The sequence below is a fragment of the Candoia aspera genome, chromosome 7 (assembly GCF_035149785.1).
Source record: "Candoia aspera isolate rCanAsp1 chromosome 7, rCanAsp1.hap2, whole genome shotgun sequence".
In the NCBI taxonomy this organism is placed as follows: Eukaryota; Metazoa; Chordata; class Lepidosauria; order Squamata; family Boidae; genus Candoia; species Candoia aspera.
The window spans coordinates 7,566,396-7,592,304 of NC_086159.1; the positions used below are offsets into that span (position 1 = coordinate 7,566,396).

General features: G+C 44.9%; 1 protein-coding gene across 1 annotated transcript in view; it reads left to right on the top strand.

Moving 5' to 3' along the window:
* The window catches only part of EXOC4 (exocyst complex component 4), a 387,317-nt gene that overhangs the window by 340,768 nt on the left and 20,640 nt on the right, over positions 1 to 25,909 (top strand). Inside the window, exons 15-17 of the mRNA XM_063308928.1 lie at positions 12,407 to 12,545; positions 16,990 to 17,168; positions 18,232 to 18,391. Of these exons, the coding sequence (XP_063164998.1) occupies positions 12,407 to 12,545; positions 16,990 to 17,168; positions 18,232 to 18,391 (478 nt within the window). The remainder of the gene's footprint in view (positions 1 to 12,406; positions 12,546 to 16,989; positions 17,169 to 18,231; positions 18,392 to 25,909) is intronic.

The following is a 25,909-nucleotide window of genomic DNA, read 5'->3' on the forward strand; positions in this document are numbered from 1 at the left end:
ATTCATGTAGTTTTCTTGGTGACAGCATGGAAGAGGCTTTCCATCGTCTTCTTCAACTTCCCAGCCTAGCCTAAGTCCTGGACTTTCCTTGCAGTCATCCATCCAAATGATAACCAAATTCTGGCCTTGCTTAGGTTTTTTGAGATCAGCCAAAGTTGGATTTTATCACTTAGGCAGCTTCTATTTTTAACTCAACTTCCTATGGCCCTGAGACTCCATGGTGCTCTCCTGTCCAAAAACTAAACAGGTGTCAGCCTTACCAGGTAGACCAGACAGGAAACATGACCAGATGAGCGAATTCTATTTTATTGTAAAGCTACATTAACAGAATCTTGTCAGTCAGAAAGTACAATTCTCCCGCTGTCTCTTTTACAGCCCAAGAAACTAGGGAGGGTCCCTTCTGAGCCTCTTGCCCTTTCCCCTATCCAGCTGCAGGCTCTGCTGTCTCTTATCTGACCGTTCCCTAGGCAGCATCCCTGAGCCCAGTCTCCCAGGGTCATTCCCACATACCATTACAACAGGTCGAACACTGCTTAACTTTTTTTGAAAACAGACAGGACAACCAACTGTTTCCCCCTGCTGTGACAGCATGATAAAATCTCTCTTAAGTTGACCTTGACTCTTGGTGGCTTCACAGACACCCCCCCTCCCTCACTTTCCAACCTGCCCTCCAGCCATAGTATTCCTTGGAGGTCATTCATCCAAATACCAACCAGGTCCGACCCTGCTTAACTTCACAGCCTAAACAAGGTCAGCTAGACAACTCCTAAAGAAAGTTTCCAAGACCCCAGAAACTTGGTAGAGTAGACTTCTAAGGAGATCTTGTAGCAGAAAGCCAGAACTGCTGGCAAGAAGAGTAAGCATGCTTGAATTTAGGATTGCAGCTCTGGCTTTTGAGGAGGATACTTTGTTTTGGACATATTTGCAAAAGCTCCATGCTCATTCCTTTTGCAGAAGAATGCATTTGACAACCCCCCACCACCATTCTCCCCGCAGACTTTGGCAGTATGTAAGAGTCCGTATCTTACAGTCGTTAAGTTGGACGTTCCTTGTCTCAGAAAGATCAACTGCCCTAGTGGGGCAGGAACAGAAAATGCACATGGGATGGCAGCAAAGTATAAAATTCTAGAAGGGGAGGGGAAAACGGGAGAGTCCGGGCTTCCCACAATAGCCCAGAAACAGGCCACTTCCATCCTAATGGCTTTTGGTAAGTACAAGACGGTCCACACAGACTTCGTTATCTAGCCTTTCAATTAAAACATAATAATAAATTCAACACAACATATAAATCAAGGCTAAACTAGACAATATTAATTCAGCATAAAATTAGGGTGATAAATTAGCAGGTCAGCTTACAATACAAAGAGGCACAGTATAACTTGAGAGGGATAATTAAAATAAATCACCGTTTGGATAGAAGCATGGGCAAATGAGGTCTTCCCCCCCACCCCATCCCCTACCGCCCCTGTACCTTAAGTTTCACAGTTTTAGCACCAGGCAGACATTCCCAAAGATTTGGGAAAGATTTTCCAAATTGTGTTATCATGAATCCGGTGGTGTCCATCTAATGGATGAAGGCAGAAAATGGGCTGGAAAAGCACTTTCCAACTAGGGCTGGTTTAAATGACGCCCCCCCCCCCACACACACACACATCCTATAAGGTTATGGTCCTGTTTGTGGGGTGGGAATTTGGAGCCACATCTTGAGTTTTTGATGGGGTGAAGGTTCCCCTTCTATCCTTGCACAAAAGTGACTCCCGGTGACTTTGTGACACCCCTATGCAATTTTCTTGGGATCGGTACAGAATTTGTTTATTGCTTCTTTCTTCCACAATGTTTTTCAATTTCCCAGCTTAATGTCTAGCTGTGGGATTTAGTCTCCCCTCCAAATACTAACCCATTCTGACCCTGCTTCGCGTTTCAAGATAGGCACGGATTGGCCACATGCTACTATGTAGCTGGACCTCATCACTGGGGCTGCTCTAAATTTACTTTGCTGGGGTCTGTGGCCATCAGGTGAGCCCTGGCTGATAAGCTAGGGATTGTTTAACTATGGTTTTGTGCATAAACCACAATGAAGTAGGTTCACGTATGATGCTAAGACGTAATTCATCAAGGGCTTAGTTCACATCGCATGCTAAGTCCAAAGCATGCAAACCACAATTTTGCTTAGTGTGACGTGAGAGAAAACTTGCTTGCCGTGCTCAGTCTGTGTTAGATGCTCCCTTTGGCCCAGTGGATGGTCACACCGATTGTGTTGCCCAACATGTTGACCAAGTCCTGTGGCTTCTTGGCGAGCTTTAACTTTGCCCCCCCCACCCGCCCCGTGTTTCTTGTTTTTTCTTTTTGGAGGTGGTTTCATGTGCTAAGCAAACCTGGCCCTTTTGACGAGGTTCTGACTCTCCAAACCCAAAAAATGGGGTTAAATGCCACAATGACCATCATCAACTTTAACTAATTAACCAGGTTAGGCTAGCTAACATGGTAGAAGTTGTAAAATGTTTCAGGTATCCCCACGAGTTAGCGGCTGAGCCTAATAAGATGCAATTTCACCTCTGTTTTATCCTGCTTCCTGGCCTGTGAACTCATCGCTTTGAAGTCTGAACAGTTGGTTTTTTCCAACTGGAATTTTGATTACACCACCACCAAAATCTCATACTTACAGGTAGTCCTCGCTTAACGACCACAATTGAGACTGGAATTTTGATTGCTCAGTGATGCAGTCATTAAGCGAATCTGACCCAATTTTACGACCCTTTTTTGCGGCTGTCATTAGGTGAAACACCATGGGCATTAAGCAAACCACGTGGTCATTAAGCAAATCATGCAGTTCCCCATTGATTCTGCTTGCCAGAAGCTGGCCAGGAAGGTTGAAAATGGCGATCACGTGACCACGGGACACTGCGACGGTCATAAATGCGAACCGGTTGCCAAGCACCCAAATTGTGATCATGTGATGATGGGGACCCTGCAACGGTTGTGTGAGGACCAGTCGTAAGTCAGTTTTTCAAGCACCATCATAAGTCTGAACTGTCACTAAACAAATGGTTGTTAAGTGAATATCACCTGTATGTGATAATTCTCCTCTTACAAAGGATGAAAGGTTAGTAGGAAGAGAAGCCAAAGAGGGACCAGAAACAATTAGCCTAATTGTGACTTCAGACTGAAACATTAATCCCAGGGTATGAGATCAATTTCCAGGAGTGCAGGGTATGCAGTGTCAGGAAGGGAGGCCAACCCTCTATGCACCTGAGGCTGAGAAGTCACTGCCTAAATTCTGTGGCTCTTAGATATTTGGTGCAGAGATCCTGGCCATTAGGAAGCTCAAGCTCAACCTTTTTTCTAAGGTTTTGCCAAGGAATGTTCTTCCTTTTGGCGGAAAAATATGGAGGGTCAGCGGTCTTTAAGTCCAGTTCACAGAGAGTAGAACTGATTTTGCAGGAAGGAGGGTGCAGGTGGAGGAGTTCTCAACATTAAGCATTTCGTTTTCCATTAAGCATTTCCTGTGACCATCCTATTACAGATATATCATTTGGGTGATGTTCTCCCAGGGGAAGAAGATTAGGCCACCATTCTGGGGCCTGGTTCAAAGCACTATCTGCCATAAGAGGTGGAGGAAGTTTGGAACAGCTTGGACCTAATTCAGGGGTAAAACCCAGTTGTCAGCACAGAAAGTCCCCGTTTCAACCCTGGATGTCTTCACTTAGCTAAAGTCTTAGAATTCTGGGTGCTTGAAGAAGCACTGGCAGTCTGAATGGTGAAGATTGAGTGAAGTTGACTGACAGTTCTTCTCCATGAACACGAGATAACTAAGAATAAGAAGTAGCTCCCTTCTGATCAAAGAGAGCCCGCCAAAGAAACAAGCACAGCCAGTCATGGTCTGGATAGCTTTGGAATAAAACGAAGGGAAGGAAGGTTGGTGATCCAAGGCCAGGTTGGTTCTGTCTGTGGAGCAGATTTGTATTCCACCTTGCATTCATATTCTGAATATAAATTGTTTCCCAGTGGATTGGGCCTATGGCTTTTAGCTGAATAAAGAGGTGCAAGAAAATGGAATGTCTGCATGGAAGATTTATTATCTGCCTATGAGAATTCTTGGTTAGGCTGTGCTATCTAGGCAGCAGAAACCCACCATAGAAGACAAAGCATCTGAAATTTATTAGTGTAAAATTATAATAGGTGATTTACATTAGCGGAGGAGAGAGTGGAGAGAACTCATAAAACTGCTCTTAAATTCCACATTTATTGCAGTAATGAAACACTAACAATAGTTAAGACTTGCTATTGCTGTTTGAGGGTCAGGCAGACACTAAATTTGTTTTAAATTCTGGCTTGAAACCAAATTGCACTTTAATAAAAGATCTTGGAGGCAGGGAGGAGAAAAGACCTCTTTGAGTAGCAAGCCTAATAGAAAGTGAAATAAGTTGGGGTAAATGGAAACACAAGCAACTGGAGGGACGGAGACTTCTGCTTCGAAGTGGACTTTCGGACTTTCACTCTTCTGAAGGACTCATGTTAAAGGGGGGAAATCAGGGCACTGGTTAAGACCTCAAGTGCCTGAAGCTGGATTAAATTATAGGTCTGTATCATTCAGCCTCCTCTTCTCCAGAATGGCCAACTAGATGTCTCTTCAGGAACAAAACCCCTCTCTTTAAGATGTTCTTTCAAGAACTGATATGGGAGGCCTCTGATCCTGGAGGGGACTTGTAGCCCTCCTGGGGAGCTTCCATACAATTCTTAATCACCTTCTTAAACTTTTCATAGGGACTCTCTCCACACCTTGTGGCAACACTTCCCTCGGCTTAATAATACATTATGTGAAGAAAGACATTCTTTTGCTTATTCTTGAATCTAATATCTAGTATTGGAGAATCAGCCTCAATACAAATAATTTGTGATACTAGTTCTTTTCTTGTATTGGGATAATTTTTTTTTTGCAAAAAAGTTACCAAATTTTATATTAAAGGATGAGGAGAAAACTGGGAGAAACGCATGAGATGGAAAAATAAGAGGAATGTGGTTCATGAGCATAGCAATTGAAATTGCTCTGTATTTTCACGGAGTATGACCACTCTCAGGGATTCCTGCCTGTTGCTCTTGTGCTACTTTCTTGAAGACACCTTGATGTCCCCTTTTAGTAACAGAATTGAGAACCTCTAAAAATCAAAGTTTCTAGAGATCCCCACTGGATCTGAATGCATCCACAGATGATTTGTAAGCCAATCCCTTCTCTCTCTAGAATTTCAAGTCTTGGTGAGTGGAATGGTCAGCCAAACCCCTGAATGAGTACAACCTTCCCTCCCATTGAGGTTAACTAGTGAGGCAGGAGTTTGCTTTTGTTCTTTTGAATGTCCCTAGGAACAGCAGCTGGCTGTGAGGAAGAAAAGAAAGGAATTTTAGCCCTCCTATGTGGTGGAGTGAAATCTTCCAGGACACAGGAAGGAATCAAACCCACCGGGACTACTGGTGCAGTGAATAATTAATGGAAGTGGCACTGGAGTTGGGCTTTATTTTGCATATTCTCAAGTCCCATGCAGCTTTGTAAAAGCTGCTCCTTCTCTGAGACCCAGGTGCCGCCCTAGACTGGGTCTACCCATTGTTCCTTTGCTTATCCTTCCTCTTATGAAGCCAATCCTTTTCTTTGAGAATTTAGTTTTAATAAACTCTAAATAGGGTTGTAAGCCAGTATTTGGAGCCAGCTGGGCCTTGGAGGGGTTATAATCTGGTAAGATACTATGGAAGACCTAGGCCTCCCCAATTGGCTGTCAGATATAGGGCCAAGAAGTCCTTGATGCTTCTAAATTAACAGAAGGGAGAAGGCTTATTTTAGCCTTGAGCCTATAACCCTGGTTGGGAGAGGAAAAAAAGGTAGAAGCAGCAAATACCAGTTAAAGGAATAACTGGGTCATCAGTCCAGGTGTTGTGATTATGTGGAGCAGATCTTATGATAGAAACAATATGGCTTTCAATATAGAGACTTGGCCTGCCCTTCCTTCCTTCCTTCCTTCCTTCCTTCCTTCCTTCCTTCCTTCCTTCCTTCCTTCCTTCCTTCCTTCCTTCCTTCCTTCCTTCCTTCCTTCCTTCCTTGTCGTATTTTCTCCCCTTCCTTTTACTGTCCACCAATAATCTATTTCTTAATAGTTCCACATTTGTAGAAACAAATGGAAAACAAGGCCATTTTTCCCCCAAAGAATTCTTGCCTTTTAAAAAAGTGCTAATTTCCTGATGAAATTTATGCCTGCCAGCAGAGGCTGCCGAGGAGCACCCCAGGCAGTTCTAACGAGACAATTCATTAGCCAGGGAGTGCAGGCATGCCGTAAAGAACATTAATGCACAAAATGAAAAACTAATAGAGTGTTTAGCCAGCTCTTTATCACTGATGACAGTCGGTTCTCGCCCAATCATTAGTGTTTACCGAACGGACAGAGGCCACCATCCCAGCCTGAATTATCACAGCTCATCTCCAGAGAGACCAGCCTGACTTTGGGGCTGGCCTGAACTGCCATTCTTCTTCACCTTAAGCATTATTTAGCTGGATAGATTTATGGGCTTCTGCTCTTCTTTTTGGAAAGCAAATATCTTTCTTCGTTGTCACCATTTCATCCTCATTCTGCAACACCCACAAGCATTTCCCTTGTTCTTTCACCTCAGCTGTCTTATACTGAGTGTTTTTGTCCCATCCCCATCCCAGAGGCTTGGAGTAGGTAAAAATCAGGTATGAGATGTCCGTCAAAATCCCAAGCAAGTCCCCAGGGCAACCTCATTGCCAACAAGGCTTCTTGGTTTGAGGCAGCTGGGCTGAGAACTAGCCAAGATCTGCATCACATCTTGGTTACCTACAAAGCTTCCAGATAATCTTTGGGGTCCATCTCCTCACCAAGTGAAAGCTGATGGGGAGGAACATGGATGTTGTCCCAGATTCCTGCAAGGAATGGGTAGAATAGAACTGCATCTATTGATAGTGATCTCTGTTTGGCCATCAGGGATAATTCTGTGCTACATATACATGATGAAAAGGGATCTGCCAGCTTGGGGGAATCCCAAGATTCAGAAAAGAATACAGGTAGTCCTCAACTTACAACCATTTGTTTAGTGACCGTTCAGTTACAATAGCACTGAAAAAAGTGACTTATGACCAGTCCTTGTACTTACAACCGTCGCAGCGGCCCCATGGTGACATGATCTAAATTTGGGCACTTGGCAACTGGCATATATTTACAATGGTTGCAGCATCCCAGGGTCACGTGATCACCATTTTTGACCTTCTGACAAGCAAAATCAATGGGGAACAGTGTGATTCACTTAACAACTGCCACAAAAATAAGTCATAAAATTGGGTGCAGTCACGTGATGCCTCGCTTAACGACCACACCTCTTAACGATGAACCTTCCAGTCCCTATTGTGGTCGAAAGTTTAGGACTACCGGTATGTATATGTGTGTGTTTAAAAAGGACGCAACCCTCAAAGAATTTGATGAGAGTGGAGTATATTCTTACGGCTACAAACTACTCTGCAGTTATGAAAACAGAACAGAAAGCAGGGATGGAGACGGAATGAAGTTTAGGAACAAGGACACTCCATACTGGAACATTTTGTTGTAGGTTCATGGAATCACAGAAGTGGAACAGGCCATTTGGGCCTCTGAGTCCAACCTCCTACTCGATGCAAAGATCCAACTTAAAGCATGTCGGCGAGATGGCTGCCCAGCCTTTGCTTGGACACAACGAGGACAGGGGTGTCCACCATCCCTCCAGATCTGTTGGAGGATGGAAAAAAGGGACAGGAACTTCCCAGGGACACGCAGATCATCTCTTGGGTCCTGCTTGCTCCTGCAACGTCTCCAACTGCAAGTTGCTCCTCCCCGAAGCAGCCGGCATTCCCCATCCACACCACGCAAAGACAGCTCCAGGAATGGCCAACATGCGACACCCATTAAAAAATGGATGGCGCTTTGACTGCCCTGGCATAGTGCCATCTTGACTTTTTAAAACCGTCCCTGCGGACACCCCTGGCAAGTTGTTTGTAGTTTGAATCCAGATCACCAACACAGGTGATCTGGATTCAGTAAACAGCTTTCCCGAGTTGCAAGGAGCAAATGCAGATGGCAGCATTCCTAATTTCTGCCACAGTGAAATCACCTGAACTTATAAGATCACCTTGGGACAAAAAGGAGGAAGTCATATTTTAAGGTTTGCTGGGATTTAACTGAAGTAGTTCCCATTTATCTTAAATTTTAGTAGGCTGCTTTTCAGCCGTGGCTGTTAGGATGGTTAACAATGAAATAAAATCCATAAATTGAACAGCAAACAAAGCTCAGCAGGTAGTTAAAAGCAGCAAAACAAAAAAACAAAAAACAGAGAGGACCAAACATTGGAAATCTTAAAAAAAAAAGTCAATAGTCTGAACAGCCTGAGGTAAAACAAAAAAAATCTTCTGCATCTGATACTGAAAAGGGAAGAAACCTCCGAAAAGAGCATGCCAAAACTGGGTTGCTATTATGAGTGTCTGCAGGGTCAAAATCTGCACTAGGGTGGGCCTGATGTTGTGTGCACCCGTACAGAAGGGGCACAGCTATGCCCATGGCCTTGCAGGTTTTGACCCTCCCTGCAAAGAACCCAATGGCTACCGAAGAAAAAATAATCCTGCTATCTTTTACACACACACGCACCCTTTACTTTGTAAAACTTAGAAAATGAACATGTGGATTTGGGAAGATGAAGAAAAAGGCTGTGTAGCTACCAGGATGCCATGCAACGTACCGTTCCTCCAGCCCAAATCTTTCTAAGAAGCCGCACAGATTTAAATGCTGGAATTGAACACAGACCTGGCAACATCTTTTGCCAAAGTAGGCAGACCGTTGGAACGATGCTCAGGATTGTTCCAACCATCTTCCCTTATGGCTCTGTCTGGAGCATTCGCCAGTAAAAGCACAACTGCCTTTTCAAACCCAACTTGCTGTTATTGGCCGTTTCCGGAGGGACTCGGAGAAATAGGTGGCGGGCAGGGATCGGACCGAGCTGCAGGGCATCCGTTTCTAAACACAGCAATGCCAGATATTGTGGCGTTCCACTGCAGGCTCTGCTCTTTTGTACTCGCTTGACAAGATCACTAGCACGCAAGGGCAAAGGAGGTATCACGATGTCATAATGCACATTTTATCACTTGCTCACCCGTATCCCATGAACTCCTAAAGATCTTAGCTATGGGCCAGAATTGGTTAATACTTGATGGGTGGAAACTAGGAGGTACTAGGATTAGGAAGTCAAAAAAACATTCAGAAAGAAGGCAACAGCAAGCCACGTTTATATTGTTTCAGACATATGCATGGAATAACCAGGCAAGGAGATCTTACCCTCTAATTTGGCTTAAGTTATACATTTAAAACCTCACACCATTCACTTTGTGTTGCCGCTGCCATAGAATCTAAACCAGTATTTTTCAAACTTGGCAACTTTAAGATGTGGGATCTTCAACTCCCAGAATTCCCTAGCCAGCATGTGCCCAGGATTCCCTTAAGCATGCTGGCTGGGGAATTCTGGGAGTTGAAGTCCACCCATCTTAAAGTTGCCAAGTTTGAAAAATACTGACCTAAGCCCCGCAATTGCTTTGCTTCCATAACTATTCAAGCACTGACAGTATTCCCAGGTCCTGCTCCACGAAAGGGGTCACTGGTCTTCCCACAACAGCTGTTCACTGTTTGCATGGCTTTCTGTTCCAAGAAGCCTTTAGTTCTGTTTCCGATTTCTGAGGACTTGTTCTTTGCATCTTGTTCTTTGATTAACAAGGCAGAATCTTTTAAGAGGCACCACTGCTGCTTCAGATAACCAAATAGTTGAAATCACCAGCACAAATGATTTAATTTCTTTTTGCATGCCTGTTGCTAGAATAATGTATTCCTTTGTTTGACAGAAAAGGTTTCTGTAAAAGTATTTCGACTGGTCATGAAATACACAATTTTATTCAGGCAGTTCTACTTGCTAAAACTGCCATCAGCTAAACTAGCTGCTCATAAAATAGGGACCAGCATAAAATCTTGAAAACAGGGCTGATTATGCATGTTTTAAAGAAAGCAACTTCCTAGCCCTCATTGTTTAAAAACAGGCAAAAAATCAGGACCCTGGTAGTGCCTCTTTTGACTAACATAATGCCAGTGGAAATCCTAACCTCGAGTTTTGCTCCACCAGTGCAGGCTTTGTTACGCTTTGACCAGTTTTTTGCACATTGTGCTTATCCCTAAAAGAGAGAGAGGAGGCTGTGGGATTTGGGGGTGGGGGGGTGGGGGGCAGTTAACATGTTGTATAGACTCAACTATTATGTTTTGCCAATTGAAGTTCACTGCAAAGCTGGGTTATCTTGAATGGCTGCACTTAATTCTTATTAGGGGGAGTGCAGATGAGGCAATTTCTCAAACAAGATCAAAGTTAGGATTTTTCATTTCACTTTTCCCTCAGTGAGGGAGGAAATCTTGAAGATCCCCCCCATCTTTTTTTTTTTTAATTATTAGGCCTACTTTAGAACTTACACAACCCATTGTATGAGTACTGACTTGAAATGGTAGGTAGCCAGTTTTCACCAATAGTAACCTAGGCATCTGATAGAAGCCTCCAGAAAACATCACACAAGTCATGATGTCATCGTGCAAATGACTCAGCTTACAGTATGAGCTCACACAGAAATACATCCAATGGACGCCAATGGATAGCAGTGCCCAGGGAGCACATGCCGTTCCATGGCTGAAGGTTGCCTGCCTCTGATTTACCGTTTAGCCGGTTGTGCAAACTCAATAAACTGTAGCTGTATTCAGTAAACTGTGGTTGAAAAAATTATAGCTTCGTATGATGTGTGAAGCTGGTCTGTGGAAATACATCCACATTTATTCTGGATTTAGCCCCAAGCTGGCTAAATCGTTTGTGAGGTTCAAACCCGGTTTGGGTTAAGACAGATGAGACCCTGTGTTGTACCACAATGAATCCCAGGATCTGGACGTTTTCTGATGCTTCCCCAACTTTGCTCATCCAAAGGACAAGAAAAGGCCCCGGGATGGGTCTGGGAGTTATGCCTAAGCCATCTCACTGCAGCTGTTCTCCAGAGGGCGGGGGACCAAATACTAAATTAATATTTAACATCTTCCCTTTGGATTTCCCCATTCTGGAATTCATCTGATCCCTACTGGAAAAAGTGTGGAGTGGAAAAAAACTAGGTTTATGGTTTCCCTCTTGATCCTTTAAATGAGCTCTTAATTTCCCAAATTATAATCTTACCTCTGGCAGAGGTTTACAAAGAACTTCCCTTTGTATCCACGGACAGTGCGGTGTGTGTGTGCGTGATTCAACAAGTAGTCACAGGAAGTAGATTTGTGAAACAGAAGCTTCCCACCCCAGCTCCTTTTCCGTTTCCCTGCGAGATTTAGAAATGAGTTAATTTTCCTCCTCCTCTAGGTTTTGTTGCATTTTGAGTGTCTTTACTTGCCATGACTCCTGGTTTTGTAGCATAAATTTCAGTGAAGTATGAGGAACCCATAAACTACCCCTGCCATAAAAATGTTTCTTTTTCTTTTTTTAAACAAAAACTGCAGTGCTTTTTCTCTTGCGATAAATTAAATGCACTGTTAGGTGAACTGTCTCACCCTGTTCTGTTCATCACATTGTTGTTGCTACTTTAAACTAATAGTACAGTTACAAACTCTTCACTTTTTAAAAAATAGTTCTTCCTCCTAAACAAGCTGAGATTCCCTACTAAGCAGTAGTGTAATCTGCCTGGTTGTGGCTTCATGTGATAGGGGAAACAGAAGGATTTTTGCACTGTGGCTATGTGCTAGCATGTTGACTGACCAGAGCAAGAAAAAGAACTTCTTACCGTAAAGTTTTCCTGGCAGGTACCTTTAGTTCTAACTGGCTATGTACAAGTCACATCTAAGGCCCCTAAGACGTGGCACCTTTGGGTTGCCACTGCCATAGAATCTAAATCAGTGTTTTTCAAACTTGGCAACTTGAAGATGTGTGGACTTCAACTCCCAGAATTCCCCAGCCAGCATGCTCCCAGGATTCCCTTAAGCATGCTGGCTGGGGAAGTCTGGGAGTTGAAGTCCACACGTCTTAAAGTTGCCAAGTTTGAAAAACACTGATTTAAACCCCCCTGTTGTTTTGCTTCCATAACTGTTCAAGCACTGAGACCGTCCCCAGGTCCTGCTCCATGAAAGGGGTGTGTGTGTGTGTGTGTCATTGATTTTCCCACAAGAGTTGTCAACTGTTTCCGTGGCTTTTTGTTCCAAGAAGCCTTTGAGTTTCATTTCTGATTTCTGAGTCTTGTTCTCGGAAGCCAGTGGAGGCCATCTTAAGTAGCAAAGCAGTTTGGGTGCGGGGTAGCAGAAGCCCTCCCCTGATTTCTCGTTCTCTCGGACTGCAGCTTCTCCTGCCCAAGATGCTCACAGCAAAACTGATCTCCCGCCAGTGTCGGAACAGATCTTACAAACCCTCATGGATTTGGCTCGATCTTTCCAGGAGATGGCAGACTCCTGCTTGCTGGTTCTACACCTGGAAGTCAGGTACGGCATGCAAACGATGGCAGGGAAGGCATGAGTCTGCTATGATGGACTTGCTTTGCCCTGGGTGGGAATTTCTGAATCTGGGTGTTTCTGAACCTAAAATGACACCACCAAGATCCACAGAGTCCCGAAGGAGGAAAGAGCATTATTATTTTATAAAGCAGCATATAGAGCAATTATAGGGAAAATTAGCATGTGAAAACATTTCACATACATTATTTCTGTTCTCCCTGTCAGGTAGGTCTGTATAATTATCCTCATCGTGCAGGTAGCAGAGGAAGGGCTGAGACTCGGAGTCGGAGATTTGCCAAGCAGGAGATGGCAGATGTGAGATTTTTAATCACTCCTCATCTTGATTTAACATTGCAAGTTGCAATGAAAAGCACACACTGGCTGCATTTGCCCTCGCCACCTTCTCAGTCAACGTTTTTGGGGGGCTTATTTGCCTTGAAACGTCTCCATGGCATTTGCTGACGCAGCATGTTCGATTTGGAAAAGCGCAGCAAAGAGAACATTCGGCCTTTGTCTGTGACAATCGGTGCTGTGATTAATTAGCACGGGGTCTGGTGGGTGCTTTCCCCACCGAGAGGAGTGGCTGGCTGGAACCCCAGACACCTTTAAGGCTGAAGTCGCCATCTCGGAGGCGTTGGTTGGTGAAGCAGGATCAGGGGTGGATGTTGCTTGGAAGAGTATCTGTATTGCTCCCAGTAAAGCTAGAGATCCATGAGGTCACCAGGGACAACTATTGCAGTATGATGATGGTTAATACTGTTGTTGTTGTTGTTGTTATCATTCAATTTGAACTTTAAACAGAAGATAGCAAGCTGCTATTTCTGTTTTCAGAATGTCACCTTTATCAGGCAGTTTTCTTAAATGAAAGGCCTACCTTCAGGGGGCTTTTAGCGATCTGGCAGCAGCCACAGATCACCGTTAATGGCTTCCAAGATGCATTTTGCAAAATCAGGCTTCCTGCTGTGCAATCAGCAATGTTTTCGGAAAACCTTAATGCCAAAGTGGAGCCAAGGTCAATGCAAACATACCAGCGCGGAGGTGGCGGAGGTCTCGGAGGGGACAACATGAGCCGTCTTGCTCCTGCGTCCGGGAATTTGGGGCCAGGGCGGAAGCCGTCCAGCTTGGGGAGGGGGCAAACAAACTGCTTAGCTACCGGGGTGGGGAACAGTTTGCAGGTTGGGAATCAGCCTTGGGAGAATGAACATCCTCCTACGGCAAAATCCCCAGCCCAGTAGCTAAGCGGTTTGTTTATGAAAGAGAGTTAATTAAGGTTTCTCTTTAACCAGAACCTGAAAGTGTAGGATTTGGTTCCTGGGCTTAGAGAAGACCTGGCTAATTTTAATCACAGTTCAGGATGCTGATGATGAACTGCTGAAATGTTTTGGAGGAGAGCATCTTTCTCCAGGGGGAGGAGAGATCCCAATCTGTACAACTGGGTCCCTGTTGGTTTCATGGCGGACTCTTGGATCCCCCAGAGCAGAGGTTGGACAGCCAAATGGGCATCTTGCCTGCCTTATGGTAGGACCTCTCCCACCTTACTCCAAAGGTCTAGAAAAGAAGCCCTCTCCATAAGTTGGACTTGCCCGGTGCTTCCCTTCCTCTGTGTTCTTGCAACACTAGCCTTGTGGGAGTTCTTGAGGTGGACTTGCTAGTTCCAGATACAGATGGGTGTGGCCTAATCAAGCCAACTGTCTTTGAGGAGGGTGCTCACCTTAGACTTTGGAGTGTCCGTCAGGTACAGAAAGGAGCAGATAAGCAGCACCAGCCATCTCCTCCCCTCCACCCCCGAGGTTTAGCTAACAATGTGACCTTCCTTCTCTGATCAGATATGATTGCTGGCACAGTGCTTCTCCAGTTCTGGCCCAGGATCCATCGCCCACATCCAGCTCTGGAGAGCACTTTCTCTCCCTGCTGCAAGGACAGGCTGTTTTTCCAGATGCATATTTGCCTTTTCTCTTTCCCTCCCGGTGTTAACTCCTTGCTTCAGAGCTGCCTCATTCAAGCAATCAAGGCAACTACCCACCCCATAATCTGTAATTGGGATGCATTATGGAAATTGGGCCCATTTGCATAAATGTATGTCATTGACACACTTTACAACATTTTCCTTTTATAGTTCAGTTCAGTTCAGATGTGCCTTGGACATTCCCACAAGTGTCGAAGCATGACAGTCAATCTCTTCCTTATCTCACCTAGTTTTCCTCTGGACAAAACCCAGTCCAGTTTGCATATTTATAATCAGCTGGTACAACTTTTCCTGAATTCTGAAAATACTAAAATTACTTAATTACGGCCTTTGATCCAAAACAGCTCCTGCCCATTTCTAAATATGGAATGGAATGGAATGGAATATTTTATTGGCCAAGTACGATTAGACAATGGGACGCGGTGGCACTGCGGGTTAAACCGCTGAGCTGTCGATCGGAAGGTCGGCGGTTCGAAACCACGCGGCGGGGTGAGCTCCCGTTGCTAGTCCCAGCTCCTGCTCACCTAGCAGTTCGAAAACATGCAAATGTGAGTAGATCAATAGGTACCGCTTCGGCGGGAAGGTAACGGCGTTCCGTGTCGTCATGCTGGCCACATGACCCGGAAGTGTCTACGGACAACGCCCGCTCTAAGGCTTAGAAACGGAGATGAGCACCGCCCCCTAGAGTCGGACACGACTGGACTTAATGTCCTGGGAAACCTTTACCTTTACCTACGATTAGACATAAAAGGAATTCAACTTCAGTGCAAGAGCTCTAAATTTATTTACATAACATCAAAAAATAAACAGTAATAAAGTAGTAATGTTGTTTACTAAAACTATACGATCAAGAAAGAAAAAAATTGAAGGAAAATAATACTACGGCTATTAACTAACACACACTCATATTTAAAGGGAGAATGAAGGGACAATATACTGCATCTGTTGTCTAACATACGTTCACATTTAACAGAGCATTACCGGTCCCATCTTAGCAGTCATGTCTTACCAATATGATAACATCAATCAATAAATAGATGAAAACTGATGTAAAACCATCACTAACCCAACTCGGTGTCCACGACCAAGGCAACAATCCTTGCAAATGAAAAGTTCTGTAGAATACCTCTGTTTCAATGGTCTTCCTATATACTATCCGAGAGGACACCCTCCAGGTCCTTAGTATAGCTGCTTAGCACCCTAAAGCAAGAATCTCACCGAGTTTTTTTCTTTAACCAGAAGAAAGAGAATAGAGAGATGTTGGCGACACAAGTATTTACTTTAGCACCCATTTTTTCTTTATTAAGACAGATAATTTCTTGATCCTCTTGCTAACCATCCGCTGATGCATTGGAGAGGTGGTTATCTGTTTTCCTGATCAGGGAAAAAGGTGCAGATCTTCTCTGTCTGTAATTTTTTTGCAACCTGCCATCCTGTTCCCCAACTTCTGAGAAGCCTGTTTTATGTTGCTGACCGAAACTTCAGGGAACTGGTTGTCTGGAGAGATGGGGCAACAATGGAAAAACACTTTCCACTCCTCTCTCATCCCCACATAACTCACATATGGGGGGAACCCAAGCATCCCTGCCCAAGATGAATGGAGGATGGACTGGTTCAGCTTGAAAGAGACACTCTTGAACAGTGTTTCTCAACCTTGGGAACTTTAAGATGGGTGGACTTCAACTCCCAGAATTCCCCAGCCTGCATGGCTGGCTAGGGAATTCTGGGACTTGAAGTCCACCCATTTTAAAGTTCCCACGGTTGAGAAACACTGCTCTTGAAGATACTTGGGAGCTGAGCCACCACAGGCCAAGATGGGAGGGATTGAATCAGGAGTTTCAATCAGGAAGGAGGAGAGGAGAAATCAGTCCATAAAAGAAGCATCAAGGGTAACCACTGGCTTTGCTGGGAGTGGGCGGGCATAAGTACAAAACAAATTAATTAGACTACTATGTAGTAGTCTACTATAATTAGACCACTAATAGTCTACTAATAGTGGTCTACTATAGTTAGACTACTAATTATATCCATCCTATAGACAAGTAGAGAGACAATTCTAGTACATAACCAGGCGAAGCATTTCTTACCCTGCAAGTGAGTTGGACATTTATAGTAGCTTGGTTTAAATGAGAAAAGTCCTATCTCAGTTCCAGAGGCCTTGATGCACCTTTCTTTCCCAGGGAGATCATCTTTGAGGTCTATTGGGGTCCACACCATAGTTTTCCTTAAATCAGCAATTATGCGCTTACCTTTTGAAGAGTCAATATGGCACCCTTTGGATGCAAAGCAACCCTCCCTTAGCCTTGGGAATCTTCCACGTTGCTTCAGCTTCCTGGTGTCTAAAAAGTGGCTCGCCCAGGAAAGTTGAATTCCACCATGGCCTCGTCGCTCTGGCTGGCACCCAGAGCTTCAGGCTGGCTTAACAGGACAAGAGTGCTGCCGTCTCAACAGCCTTCTGTTCCACAGGGTCCATTGCTTCCACTACCTGATTCCTTTGGCTAAGCAAGGAAACTATGCCATCGTGGCCAACGTAGAAAGCATGGATTATGACCCCCTGGTGGTACGACTCAATAAGGACATCAGTGCCGTGGAAGAAGCCATGAATGCCAGCCTGCAGCAGCACAAGTTCCAGTACATATTTGAAGGTTGGTTCTTTCCAGAAGCCTGGAGAGGAGGGTCCCCAGGGAGGTGGGCAAAGTTGCCAACGTTGCTTTCTTTTCAGTGGAGCCTGGCCTTACTGGTCCAGGAATGAAACTGCAGGCTGGGTCAAATTGGGTTAAGAAATCAGCTCATAATGGCTGCCCTTTGGCTGGGCTGATTCCCCTGGAGCTGGTATATCCATGACTGGACTGTTCCACTTCTGGGGCGGTGTTTATAAACCCCTTGGTTAAATTCCATCTGTAGAAAGAAAGTTGTGGCATATCAAAAACATGGTATATGCGTGGAATTTTCCCCCTTCAGTGTGAAATCTGAAAGGATGCTTTGAGCCTTGAACGCTTTTAGGGAAGTTATACCCCTTGTATGGGGAGGATTTCAATAACCAGAGTTGGGGGATCTGGAAAAATTTGTGTTGTATTTCACTCTGACATCTCTGACTGTTTCCCTTTGTCATTTTTACATTTTGGGAGAGCAGAAAAGAAATTACAGTAAGTAGGGCATCAGAAATGTGCTTCTGGAGATGGACATTCAGGTATAACAGCTGCATCATTGTTCAGAACTGGGCAACAAAAGACTTGATTTGCCTGATATAATTCAATGTGAAGCCCTGCTCATCCCAAAGGCTCACTGTGGGCCACAATGAGTTAAAAAAAAACATTATCCTTGCAAAGAATAACTTTATGCAGCATTTGCTCCTGAGTTATTTTCTTACCAATGTTGCTGTTCTTCCACTGGGGGGTGGGGTTGGGGGGTGAGGTAGGTTTATTTTAAAAATTTGCTGAATGCTGAGCAGAGGAATGCAAATGGGAGCATCGACAATAATAGTCCTGCACCCTAATACCAACAAACAAACAAACAAATGCTCAACTGCAAACATGCACTAGGAATTGCTGATATTTGCTCTAAAAGAAATTAAGCAGGGATGAAGTTAACGGCGTGCCTATTTTCTGTGCCAGTTAAGAAACACCAGATATAATTTACTGTTTACTTCTTCCTCCTGACCGATTATCTAGATGTGATCCATTGCTACAATTTCTCTGTCTCTTCAAGGTTTGGGTCACTTGATTTCCTGCATTCTCATCAATGGGGCTCAGTACTTTAAGCGCATCAGCGAATCCGGGATTAAGAAGATGTGCCGAAACATCTTCATCCTTCAGCAGAACCTGACCAACATCACAATGTCACGGGAGGCTGACCTGGACTTTGCAAGGTGGGAGGAAGGAGATGGTGTTGCTTGCGGTGCTGGGGGTGGGGGTGGGGTGGAGGGTGGGGACATCTGGAAGGGGTACGGTGGCCACCTTGTGCTAAGAGCTTTCTCTAGTCACCAGAATCACTGGGTCTGGCTCCTAAGCCTGTTCACACATTCATTTAGGCTGTTCGTTCTGTTGCTGTTAGGGTTTTCCTGGTGTAAAAAAAGAAATCTGCCGTTGTTATTTGCATGGGGTAACACAGTGGAGCTGGAAGTGATCAGCTCTTCAGCTGGACAGTTTCAATGTTTACTTCTTTATTTACCTTGTTCATTATTAGCTTTATATCCTGTCTTTATTTGCACAACCCAAGGAGGTGGATATAATGCTCCCTCCTTCTATTTTCCCCATAACAACCAGCCTGTGAGGTGGGCTGGGCTAAGAGAGAGGGACCAGCCCCAGGTCATCCAGCCAGCTTCCCTGTCCAAGGGAGGACTAGAACTCATAGCCTCCTAGTTTCTCGTCCAGTGCCTTCACCGCTACACCAGCCCGGCTCTGGACTCCTTGCTGGGAGGCGAGTCAGATGGTAGGTTAAGCAAGGGATCAACGCTCACTGAATTTGAATGCACCTTGTGCCTAAAAGGAGACCTCCTGCAGAAGGAGCAATATAGGCCTGGTCAAAAGCCCAGCGTCAACAGCACAGCCATATGGTGCTGTGTCGATGCATGGTCTAGATTAGAGCCATTGGACATTCTGGGCACATGCCCGAAAACTGAGTTTCTGTTAGGAGCTGGTGCCACAAATTCGTGTAGAAGCTGCTGATAAAACTGGCTCTATCAGCTTTGCATTCTGCTGCGTCGTGATCCCCAACTCTGTTCCTGCTCTGACCCTTATCGCCCTCTGACAGCACTTTCCAACAATAGTTTAGTGGTTTGCTCTGTCCCCATGGCCCTGGTGAGCTGTGCAACCCGCCTCCCTTAGCTGGTGGCTTGGCTCACTTGCTTGAGCCATCTGGATTGTGGAATGGGAAGCAGCGGCTTGCATGTACAAGAGTGCTGTTTGCTCAGATGCAGGTTGAGGGGGCCTCTCCTTTGCTAACAAGCAGGGTGGAGATTGCTTAATGCTGCAAATCCTGCCTTAGGGTAAAAGCTCGGCTTAGACAATTTATCCAGACCCAATTCGGTAGTAATTTGGCACGGGCCACAGATTGGCTCCGGGGTTAATGAAAGCAAGCACTGAGGATTGCACTGATTTTGCAAACAGATACGAGATGCACCAGCCTCTTCCCTCCAGCTGATTGTCTCTTTAATCTTGACATTAGTTATTTCAGGAATGGACAGCTGAAGAAATGAAATATTCATAAGGATATTTTGGGGGTCAGGAATCAAAATGTGTCTGGACTGAGCAGAAAAGCTTTTGTGCTCCATTGCTACTGCCCCCCCACATCCCACCCAGAGAGAAGGGGAAGCGCATAATCCTTTGTCCCTATCTCTCCCTTTCTCTCCCCCCCCCGCCCCCCAAATTAGATGGGTGAAGAAATCTGACTCGAACAAAGTCCACACATGAGCTTCAGTTATTTGGATCCTCATAGGGGGAATGATCTCGTTATTGACTTAGCCTATTCATACTAACATCAACGCAGAGAAATTACAAAGCCGCAATGCAGCAAAGGGGCATCCATTGCGAATTCTCTTTGGAATACCATTCTCAAATTCAATCATTTCGTTTTGAAATTATTTTTTTTCCCCCCTTGAAATGTTAACTAAATTAGGCCAGGTTTTTGGCAGGCACAGAGGGCCTGAACATGTGTCGACAGCAACTGGCACCCCAGTCAGGGCTCCAAATAGGCCGGCATCATTGAAGCAGCGGGACAGAGTCAGGACAGTATCTCCAGTGCATCTGGAAGGGCTGTTGGAGGAGGAAGGAGTATTAGGTATGTTCCCTGCCTTGAGTTATTTATAAAAATAATAAAGGCGGGATATTTTAAAAAATAATCATCTAAATAAATAAATAAGCAAGCAAGCTGGCTGCGTCCTTAAGGTGGCATGTCCACTCCCTACCTGTCATGAGTAAGGATGGCGAGCAGGGGGCTCCCATCCAGACTGTCAAGCGCATGCGTAGCACTGATGAATTGTTCAGCCATTCCAAGAGACACAGATCGGGCCCGCCTTAACCTTTGGGGTTTATATGGCTGGGTTTTCCCACGCTTCTTCAGTTTGTTAGGATTCCTGTTAAGTACTAGCAATAAATATTAGAGACCAGTTCCTTGTCTCAGCGTGTTTCCTGGCTGTTAGGACATCAATCCTAACAAACTCCTACTCCCATCGAAAGAGGGAGGAACAAGAAATTAAGGAGAGACATTTGGAAATGTCTTCAGAAAACCAAGAAATGCTGCTCGCCATCCTTACTCATGACACTACCACCCTGTCTTTTGAGATGTTCTGTAACCCTCCAAATGTGGCTTTTTAAAACTTTTTTTTCTTAATTTAAACTTTATTTTAATACAAATTTGGGGGGGAAAACTTTGAACATATTTTTTTTAAATCACAGCTGACTACCCCAAGAAAATACAAAAGCAAAGTATAAGCAAAAGTAAAAATAAAATAATTAAGGAATATGAAATCAAATGAGAAAAAAGAAAATTATAAACATACTACCTACATATCAAATATTAAACTGTATGTGAAGTTTTCCGATTTAAAGCACCATCCAAATATGGCTTTTAATTATTATTATTTTTTATTTAAACTTTATTCATTTAATACAATAGTGTTTGGTCGCTGATGTTACTTGGGCTGCCTCGTTAGTTCACTTTGGATTGTTTCCTGGTGCTTTTATTGATTATTACTATTCTTAATGTAAACTGCCTTGAGTCCTCGTGAAGTGGGTGGGGTATACATCATTGTACAAATCAAAAAATAAATGAGGGAGGAAGGGAAAATGGCATTTTGCTTGCACAACTTTTTGTCTGGCTGGTCCCTAGTTGGCCTGCTTTATGGAGTCCAAACATGTTTTTACACCCACACCCCCAAATTCCAGCCAGGGGCAAATAAAGAATTATTTTCTGTATATTTTTCTGGATCCAGGGGGTAGATTCCCCACCCGAGCCAGACTTAGCAGTGTCTCTAGAAAGAGGGATTTCCACTGAAAGGGCCTCCTGCTTACAGCCACCCGCTCTTTTTTTGCCCTAGGCAGCGAGCGCCTTCCTTAAATTGGCTGCAGAGGGGCCTCCTCTGTATCTGCACTAAGAAAGCCTGAGTGGGATTTCCTGGGTGGGGCAGTGGGCTCTCCTGGTCAGGTGCCACTCAGATTTCTTCAACATCAAAACAGTCATAAGACTTTTATGAGGTGGTGTGGAAGTTTGGACTTGTCCACACACTAGGCCAGTGTTTCTCAACCGTGGCAACTTTCAGATGTGTGGACTTCAACTCCCAGAATTCCCTAGCAAGCCATGCTGGCTGGAGAATTCAGGAAGTTGAAGTCCACACATCTAGAAGTTGCCAAGTTTGAGAAACACTGCTCTAGGCCAAGTGAAAGACCACACAGCCTGGTGGGCAGTCCTGTTGGGTTTCAGACAACAGAGTGGCTCAGTGGTTGAGGAATGTCTCCAGCTGGCACTGAGCCAGTGGCCCTGCTACAGGGAAAACAGCCTGGCCCGTGTGTCTGTGTGCGCAGGCTGACGTGCATAACTGCCAGGGTGCTTGACAGTTCCCTGGAACATTGCTCTTTCCATCGCAGCTCATCCGAGAGGGTGCAAAAAAGCTTTTCCTAAGCAGCCTTCATGTGAGAGACGGGCCCAATATTCTGGGTCCAAGTCAGCTCTGATGGAAATGTTTGGCAATGTACCGCTCTGATTTTAGCTGGGACTGGCGTGGCAGCACACGTTCAGCCAAGGTGGTGCCTGGCTGGATTTCAGATTGCACCGGACCACTTTTATGCTGCGGTGGTGGGGCTGTTTCTTATCATCCTCTGTTTTAAGAAAGGGGTTTTCCTCCCTTGAGGGTACCTACAACTGCAGGACAGTTGCAGTTTGGCAATGCAAGGCTGCCACCTAGTGGCATGTGCAAGCAAGAGCTGGCTGCTTGTGATCAAGTTCATTTTTTCTCCATGGATTTCACAGTGAAGAAGAGGGTTATTCCCAAACAGACAACAAGACAGGAGGGGTGCCGTGTAGCTTAGTAGCAAGACAGGAGTGGGCCCAATTCAATGCTCCATCACATCCCCCTTGAGGCAAAACTCCCAAACTTCTTCCTCCTTCTCATTTTCATCCTGAACGTGGAGATGTTTTACTCTGCCAACTTTGTAAGCACTCAGCTCCATCTTCTGATAGGGAAACTGCACTAACGTTACAAAACTGGCACAGCCATTAATGAGACGACAAAGGCCTGGTTCGTATAGCCCATAATGTGGTTTGTTTGGTACTGGTTTAGGGTGCTTGTAAACCCAGCTGTTGTGATCTGTAAATCAGCTTCACAGCTTAGCACAGCATTTCTCAACCTCAGCTACTTTAAGATGTGTGGACTTCAACTCCCAGAATTCTGGCTTAGCACACTGTGCTAGCCCAAACAGTGGTGGTTTATCCGTGGGTAAGCAATTATTTAGGCATTATGGCGTAGCAACAAAGGGGTTGGACAGGCTCCCATCTGCTGTTAGCCATGGAAGGTCACTGGATGACTTTGGGGCAGCACCTTTGCCTAGCCTACCTCACATGGCTGCTGTGAGGAAAATAAGAGGAGGGAGGGTTAAATACCGTATGCCTTCTTGAGTTCCTGAAAGAAAGGCAAGATATCAATCTAACCTGAAAATGGCAGCTGTTTTATGTCGAGCCTGCCTTTGGAGGTCCTAAACAAGTGTCCTGGGAGGCTGAAGCGTTCCCTTACTTACAGTTGTGATGCCACGGATATGCTTTTTCTGTCCTGAATAGTGTGTGTCTGTGTCAGTGTCTGTAAGTGTGTGCATGTGCGCCTGCCTGGATGAAAAGGGGGATTGATCTCATTGTGGAGAATGTGCCATTGTAGACCAGCAGGCATTACTTTTTGCTTGCCATAATGTAAGCATGTTTGGAAAGCAGGGTTAGGAAAATGCAGAACTAAAGACGTAAACATTCATCCGGTCAGCAACAGCTCAAGCAAGGAACAATGAAGCATGATGGTCAAAGGGAGCAAAGCGGATTCATCGCTTGGCAGCATCACAAGGACCCCCGAGGGCAGGGCTGGATAATCTGATACCCATCAGCCTCCCTATCCCACTTTTAATAAAAGAAAAAAAAAAGATGTTAATTTTAACTTTAAAAAAAGGTAATTTGGAAACTGGCCATCTCCGACAGAGTATAGATTTCCAGGAATGTCTTTGGATCCCATAAGGGTCCCACTGGAGTGGCTAAGAACATCCTGCAGGGCTAACTTGTAAACCGCCCAGAGTCATTGCATCAAGATAGGCGGTGAAGAAATGCAACAAACAAACAAACAAACAAACTGACTTTCTCATCATTTTGTGCTTGGGAACGTACCCACTGTGTACTCTCGGCGTGTCTCTAGACCAGAGCTTGACATTCAGGACCATGGAGAGCGTCCCTGATGCGGAAGGAAGGCTGGAAACCCAGCACTGGCTGGGAGGGCATCTCTGTTGCCTGGGGAGTCCCTCTGGGGGCCCTGGCTATTCAGGGCCTTCACCAACATCTAAACTGGGCTCCTGTTTTGTATTTGCTGCTGCCTGCCTCCAGGGGTGCAGTGCGGAGGAGGTGAGGAGCACTGCAAATGAGTCAACTCCCCAGGCTCATTGACTTAATGGGGGAATCGGAAGCCCCGGTCTCAATATCAGGCAGCTCAGGGTTTCCCTGAGTTTGGGGGAATGGGAGGCCTGGATCAGGATGGAAGAGGAGGAGGCAGTTCTTATACCCTGGAGTTGCTGCTGTTGCAAACCTCCCTTTCAGGAGATGATAGGTTCTGGCCCACCAGGCGTGGCCATTCTGCCTCTGAGTGCAGAACCACTAAGTGGATTTTAATGGAAGGGCTTGTGACTGCTCTGCTTTGTTCCTATGGTTTACTGATTTAGTTTATTTCAATGTCTGCATAGCATTTTTCAGGTGCAAGCAACCTCTCAAATCTTAAAACCATGAAAGCAAAGTAAGACTATTATCCTGTGACTGGATAATGTTAAAATCCTGGGCTGATAAGGATGTTTCCTCTTAGTACTAAAAGGATATTAGCATGAGGCAAGCGTTCTTGGGAGAAAAGTTCCTAAGTCAGAAAAAAAGATATATCCAGGTCTCCATCTGTATCCCTTCTGATAACAGAAGGATCCAGAGCAAGCTCCACTGAGGACCTCAGGGGCCACCTTAGGAGGAAGGAAACAATCCTTGAAATATGCTAAGCAAGTTGGAGGCCAAAGGCCTGACAAGCTTAAGCCTTGTTTTAATGAGGTCTGCTTGAATTCTGCTTTATGTTCCTGACCAAAAAAGAAAAGAAAAGAAATCTGGTATTATTTCATTTGCAGTTAAGAACTTGGCTCCCAAAATACTCTCCTATGTTAATTTTCCACCCCTCCCCTTGTTTGTTGTCTTTCCTGCTGTTTCTACTGAGCTCTGATCTTAGCACAGCATTAATTAGCATGAGTCCTACATTAAAAAAACAGAAAGAGCCCCAACTGTGATGGATTAGGTCTGAACTCCCTCTATTTTCCTGGGCCTTTCCTCACTTTTAGTGTTTCTGTTGGGAGTCAAAGCCTGGTGAGGTTCCCTCACTCTCTTCAGGCGGTGGCAGAATCATCAGATTGAATCCATGGTTGATGGAATGTCTAGCAGACCTTTGTTAAGGGAGGAAACAGCACCATCCCAGAAGAGATTCTTGAGTCAGGAGGGGGTGGGAGGGTGGAGAATGAGAAAGAAACTCTGGCTTAATTATGGTATAGGTATTATAGGTTGGTGTAAGTTGATCTGGAGAATTGCTCTGGGGGGCTTTCAAGATTCTGTTGCATTGATCTACTAACAATACAGATGTTTCCAGAAATCCAAGTGGTTCCTGTTTCCTGAGCTTGCCAGCTGGGTAGGCTTGATGTCACAGAATCTAGTTCCATTCAGAAGCTTGAGAGGAAAGATTTAGGGCAAACTGCTGCATGTATCCTGATCAGTCAATATCTGATTGTGTCTGGCTCAGGGTCTACACTGGCCAGGGAGCCAGTTCTTAGGTAGAGAAAATGTACAGATTTAGTTTTGCTTCTTGGAGCTTAGGGAGATCAATACCAAATAGAGATCAAGTTTTTTGCAGAAGTTATGTCTTGCATTCCAGTGAGGCTTCCTTAGCATGATGGTTCAGAAGCGGGGGTCCCCTTGCAGGAATGAGAGTCCGTCTGCAGTTTGAATTCTGTGGGGTTGGTTGATGACTGGAAGTTTCCTGGGAGGTATCAGTTGATTGGTGGTTGGGACTGGTGCCAGCTCTATTCTGATTGGTCCACCTCTCAATTTGTTGTGTATGGTTTGAATCAGACACTGAGCCAGGTGGGAGACGGTATCCAGTTTCATTGATTTGTTGATGGCTCCTTTG